The 5705-nt window shown below is 43.7% G+C and overlaps 1 protein-coding gene across 2 annotated transcripts; it reads right to left on the bottom strand.

Annotated features, from left to right (window-relative positions):
• Positions 1-1230: 1230 nt before the first annotated feature.
• On the bottom strand, positions 1231-3575 carry LOC134178839 (uncharacterized). Of its 2 annotated transcripts, XM_062645745.1 has the most exons (5): positions 3004-3575; positions 1962-1991; positions 1853-1901; positions 1696-1793; positions 1231-1625 (listed from the first exon to the last, which is right to left on the bottom strand). In XM_062645745.1, the coding sequence occupies exons 1-5, from the start codon at positions 3442-3444 to the stop codon at positions 1446-1448; spliced, it is 798 nt and encodes a 265-aa protein (XP_062501729.1). In that variant the 5' UTR covers positions 3445-3575; the 3' UTR covers positions 1231-1445. The 2 variants fall into 2 exon arrangements, with proteins under 2 accessions (XP_062501729.1, XP_062501728.1); XM_062645744.1 differs by having other exon boundaries at positions 1236-1625; positions 1853-1991; positions 3004-3568.
• Positions 3576-5705: the final 2130 nt, after the last annotated feature.

Here is a 5705-nt window from a genome sequence, read left to right as displayed (position 1 = left end):
AGAATGCTGGAGACTGCTCTTTTGGTGCGCTATCTTTACACCCCGCCCTTTTAGCGCGCGTTAGACCGGACCATTTTGAAATGCTTCCTACGTGTTACAACTAAAATTAATTTATGTGGGAACACGGCTTTGTATAAAGACACATGCCTCTTGGTAGTTGAGATTACAATGCCAAATGAAAGCCTCAGAAAATGCTGCTGCCAGACATCGTATTGGCAAGTTGAAGATGACTTCAAAGATTGATATAATTATAAGTACGTCGAATAGCTGCCACGTTCAACATTTCGAGAGTTTGTGTTGGCCGTCTATTAATATTAATAAGCAAATTGTACGATGTCCGACGTGTATATATAGCCTCGCAAGCCAGGCTCTTCTGAGCAGTCGCTGAGCTAAACGCACGTGAATCACACGAGGAGGAGGAGATTTGCCGGAATTGCTCCGGCGCGAGAAGATCCTGGTCGCTTTCGAGAACGTCATAGTGACGTGGGACCCCGGATCCTGTTTTATAGCTTGGATAACGCTAATTCGATTTCCTAAATAGCTTGTTAATGCAATTGCGTTGGATACACATGAAGCGGAGAGGAAGACCTCCGCGGAGAGCGCTTGAACACGAAAGCCAGTGAAGCTGTTGATGGACAAAGTGTTGGTGAATAATGAGCCCAGGAATGGCCTACATGGGACTGGTCCGCTGAACCTACACTCTCCAGCAATGTTTCTTCCTACCGAACTCATCTGAAGGTTTGCGCGAATTGAAACCGACGTAGAAGTGTTCACCACTCTTGTGCGTCTACTCTGACATCTATAGTCTGTGGGGGAAATGGTGTTGAGAACTGCCGGTCATCTTTTCACTCAATAGTCCATCAAAGTAGTGGCATACAGTTTGTTGACCTCTCCAGATGGGAACAGAGTCCACGTCATGATCAGATTGGCGTGTATTGCTATCTCAGTCTAAATGACGTGGACTCTTTTGTACGATATTGGCTCCCCTCGCAGTGAACTGAAAACATCTAGGCGTGGGAAAACAGCAGTACACTAGACCTACCATGTTCGGGAAGTGTAGAGTTGACTCGTAGTTGCATGTGTTGTGTACTACGTCGAAAGCGACCAGGCTCTTCTCGCGCTGGAGCAATTCCGGCAAAAGCTCCTCCTCCTCGCTCAGCGACTGCGCGGAAGAGCCTGGCTTGCGAGGCTAGTGTAAGGGGGAACTTGTGTTAAATAATTAACTTAATAATTTGTCAAAGTGAGGAAACGAGATAATCATGCAGTTAGTGAGTATAATCGGTATCTAGAACATGGCAAAGCATTCAAACACGCGAGTCAATTTCATATGCTACTCGTACACACACACGCGCACCTACACTCGTCATAGTATAGCTAGATATTATAATTGATGTGCCTTGCATCCAGTTTGCAACCTAACCATGCAGTTGTGATGATTGGCACGGCTACAAACTGTTGTAGAAATTGGATTCAGAACTGTCTACTTCGTCCGGTGGTACAATATTTCCTGACTGGTTGACGCCAATGTAGCTCCTTGAAGTTTCATAAGACTCAAAAGTATAGTATTCATCATTGGTTTGTGTGACATAAAACTCATCATAAGAACCAGCAGAATCATCAAGTTCCTGTCATTTAAAAAATTAACATTGAGTTAATTAAGTAAATCAATTAATAAAATTAATCATGTGTTCATACGGCAAAGAGTTCATTCTCTCTGATTGTCAAAAATTTGTCAGAGAATTTATCGTTTCTTAGCTTGTACGGATTGCTGTTACCAGTGAGAGTAAATTTCGCTACGTATAATACACATGAAATTCCCATGGTCAGATGCAGCGTACATACTGTGTATTACCTGTATCACATGACTTGGTTGCAGTAGTGCCAACAGTTCTTCCATCACTCTGTACAAATAGATACTTTTGAGGAACAGTTGAAGCAGCGCTGGTTAATACCACCTGCACATCATTTAGTGAGGCAAGAATCCACGAACCCTAGACCGCAAAACAGATATTGACGTCATTAGTGAACTTAATTAAAAGGCAAACAGACAAACAAAACGGCATTGTAAGCAAACAAATGAACCGTGCAATCACGGCTCTTATAGTGTTCAGGGTTATATATATTGCATTCTCTTAAAGGAACCCTTCACTGGTTCGTGCATCTCTGACTCCGATCTCGACGCTAAACGTTTCTGGTCACACATCAAGTTGGAAAGTTTGGCGCTATCTCAGAGCAAACTGGATAGCTAAGCATTATGCTAAGGTTTGAAAACAAAAACGTACAAGGCGGTTTTACAAATAACGTCCAATAAGTGTAGGTTTTGTTTTCCTGCTTCGTGTAAACTTTGATAGCTCCTTAGGCGAAAGTAAAACTTGCTTTCACAGACTCACCTTTAATCGACGGCGAAAAGCACACATACGGCTATGGTTCGGCTGTAGCACTTGTGTCTCGTGATTATGTGCGGTGACGCACGTTTCCGTGTGTTTTTCGCATCACGCAAGCCTTTTTGTACTGTAGTATGGCCTCAGTTCGTAGACGGAGGAAAGTGCCCGAGCGATGGCAAGTCCTTCAAGACGATCACGTGGAGTCTACAACGTACGAACGACTGAATCGCTTAAGAACTGTAACTTGTTCTCTTTGTCACTGTCAGAGTCGCGTGAAGCTTCTAGACCCGTCTCTTGTGCTCTAGTAGTTGGCCTCGGAAAGCAAGACCAAAACAATGCGCTGCGCTGCGTTGGGTCCGCAGCCCAAGGCCTTAGCGTACGTTAACGTCTACTGCTCGTGCCAATCGGTGAAGTGTTCCTTTAGAGCATACATGCATACGTGCATGCATATATACAAAATGCATATATAGAAAATACATAAACACACACACACACACACACACACACACACACACACACACACACACACACACACACACACACACACACACACACACACACGCACACACACACACACACACACACACAAGCGCACACATATTCAATTTTCATATCTTACTGATACAAGCACTTGAGTAATCTTGACTCCATCTTCTGATTGCTGACTGATGCCAAAGCGTTTCACCTCTTGTGGCGGCACTCTGTGCTTAAAGGAATAAAGATGTGCCTCGTTCACTTTGATGTCATATGTTTCTTCTGTGGTTGCTATGGTGAGCAAAAAATTTTCTTCTGTTTGGAATGGAAATGTATCTGCCTTCAGCTGTTTACCCCACACATCGTCAATCTTAGAATTAAAAAAGACAGCATTTTCAGCAGATTGAACGCTGATGTGAAGGGCGATTCCACTGTCGTTTCCTTCTGGAGTCGTAAACAGATCAATATCAAAGTGGACAGGATCACGTAATATCACACCGTAGACGTAAACGGTTTTTCCTGAAGCGTTGGTGATATAATGGCGTGAAAATGGTAGACTGACCTGTTGAATAACAACGCTAAGCATACTAGATAAGAATTAGATGTCATGTTGCTGCAAGAATGTATACAAAAGTTGTTACAAATCATTGTACCGCTTTAGTACCGAGTCCAGTCCAACGTTATAACCATAACAAATACGGAATAACTAGAATAAGCATTTCTAAAAATGTTTTAACACACACCCCAGATACATGTGTCTCTAATAGCATCGTGGCTATACTCTTAACTAATTAAGTTTGTATTCATTAGCTCTCTGGGCGTATTGGTCTCTTGATGTGTGTCACTGTCAGTGTGTGTGTGTGTGTGTGTGTGTGTGTGTGTGTGTGTGTGTGTGTGTGTGTGTGTGTGTGTGTGTGTGTGTGTGTGTGTGTGTGTGTGTGTGTGTGTGTGTGTGTGTGTGTGTGTGTGTGTGTGTGTGTGTGTGTGTGTGTGTGTGTGTGTGTGTGTGTGTGTGCGCGCGCGCGTACGTCTGTGTGTGTGTGTGTGTGTGTGTGTGTGTGTGTGTGTGTGTGTGTGTGTGTGTGTGTGTGTGTGTGTGTGTGTGTGTGTGTGTGTACAAACACTAAGACTGTGGAAGGGGAAATGTTTGCTAATAAAATCTGCACTAGTTGAGACAGCCGCGTCTGTTCTAGGTAATGAAGAGAGGAAACACCCTGACTGGTTTAGAGACAACATAGAAGTCCTTGGGGCCTTACTTCAAAGGAGAAACAAATTGTACATCAAATTGCTTGGTACAAGCAACGCCTTGGATCGTCAAATGTTTGCAGAGGCTTGTAGAATGGCACGGTTGGCAGTCTGAACAGCAAAGAACAAATGGTTTGTAGCAAAAGACTGGATTTAGTTTCTTAACTTAGACGCTTCACTAAAGACGAGACTGGTATGCAAGCAGTGCAATTCTATCTCATTAGCTTCTCTTGTTTCGTAGAGAACAAATCGAACACTACAGCTAGAGTCGTTGCTGTTTGTGAAATCTACATGTTTACAGCAACAATTAAATAAACGCGGCCGCTGGAACGTTGACGTCGACAGGCTAAGCTTCCATCTCCTACGCAATCTGTCATGATCGACGTCGTACTTACCGTTTGTGCGCTTGTGTCACAATGAAGACTGAATGCGAACGTACTCGATGTAAAGCAATGCACAAAACACATGAAATGATTACCCAAACAGAGAAAGACGACTTCGATGACGTCAGCTCCAAGCCCTTCAATTCCAGGACCAGATATCACTCACTCTGGACTGTCTGCGGTCGCTTTAGATGTCAAAACATCAAACAGCATCGAGTATGTTCACATCCATTCTGTGCGTTCGCATTCAGTCGCCGTTGTGACACAAGCGCACAATGCTAGACGTACGACTTCGAGCCTGCCGACGTCAACGTTCCAGCGGCCGCATATAATTGCTGCTGTAGACATGCAGATTTCACAAACAGCAACGACTTTAGCTGTAGTCTTCGAGTTGTTCTCTACGAAACAAGAGAAGCTAATGAGATAGGATTGCACTGCTTGCATACCAGTCTGGTCTTTAGTGAAGCGTTTAAGAAACTAAATCTTGTCTTTAGATAGCCGATTTCTGGCTAGGCGGCACACAGCGACATCAAAGCCTGTTCACCAGACCCCATTTCGCCGAGCGCGGCGGAAATGGGTCTGGCTACGCGAGACTAGCAAAAGCTGAGGAGGCCCTAAAACAAAAGTTTGATGGAAAGTTGTAGAAATGCATAAGAGAAATGCAGCGTAGTCGTAATGGCCTTGCTCCAATGTAAACTGCAATAGTTGCCAAGACCAGTGCACAGCAAAAGCAGTGGAGACACCATTTTACAAAAGTATTGAATGTCGTAAGTAGCTTTGATGCTGCCAAATTGGAAAAAATTGAACAGAGACCATATCGATCTGAATTTTATGACCTGCCATGTAGTTAAGATCTGAAAACGGCAGTGAATAGTCTAAAAATGGTAAGTCGGCAGGAAGTTCAGGAATTCTGCCAGAAACGATAAATGTTGCTTGTGCTGATGACCTTTTCTTGACTCATTTACTCGATTTAGTTTACTCAGTGTGGAAAGAGAAATCTGTTCCTAAAGATTGGGCAAATGCTGTTTTGGTCCCTATACCAATGAGAGGCAATCTCACAAGCTGTGACAATTGAAGAGGCATTGCCCTGATGGACATGGTTGGGAAATTTGTAGCCTCCATCATTCGAACAAGATTACAAAATCTTGCTGAGGAGGTACTACCAGAGTCACAGTGTGGTTTCAGAGGCTCAAAGAGCTGCACAGATATGATTTTCACA

This window comes from Corticium candelabrum, chromosome 4 (assembly GCF_963422355.1).
Source record: "Corticium candelabrum chromosome 4, ooCorCand1.1, whole genome shotgun sequence".
Taxonomy (NCBI): Eukaryota; Metazoa; Porifera; class Homoscleromorpha; order Homosclerophorida; family Plakinidae; genus Corticium; species Corticium candelabrum.
The sequence above is the reverse complement of the archived record's forward strand: the minus strand, read 5'-3'. Positions and strand labels throughout refer to the sequence as shown.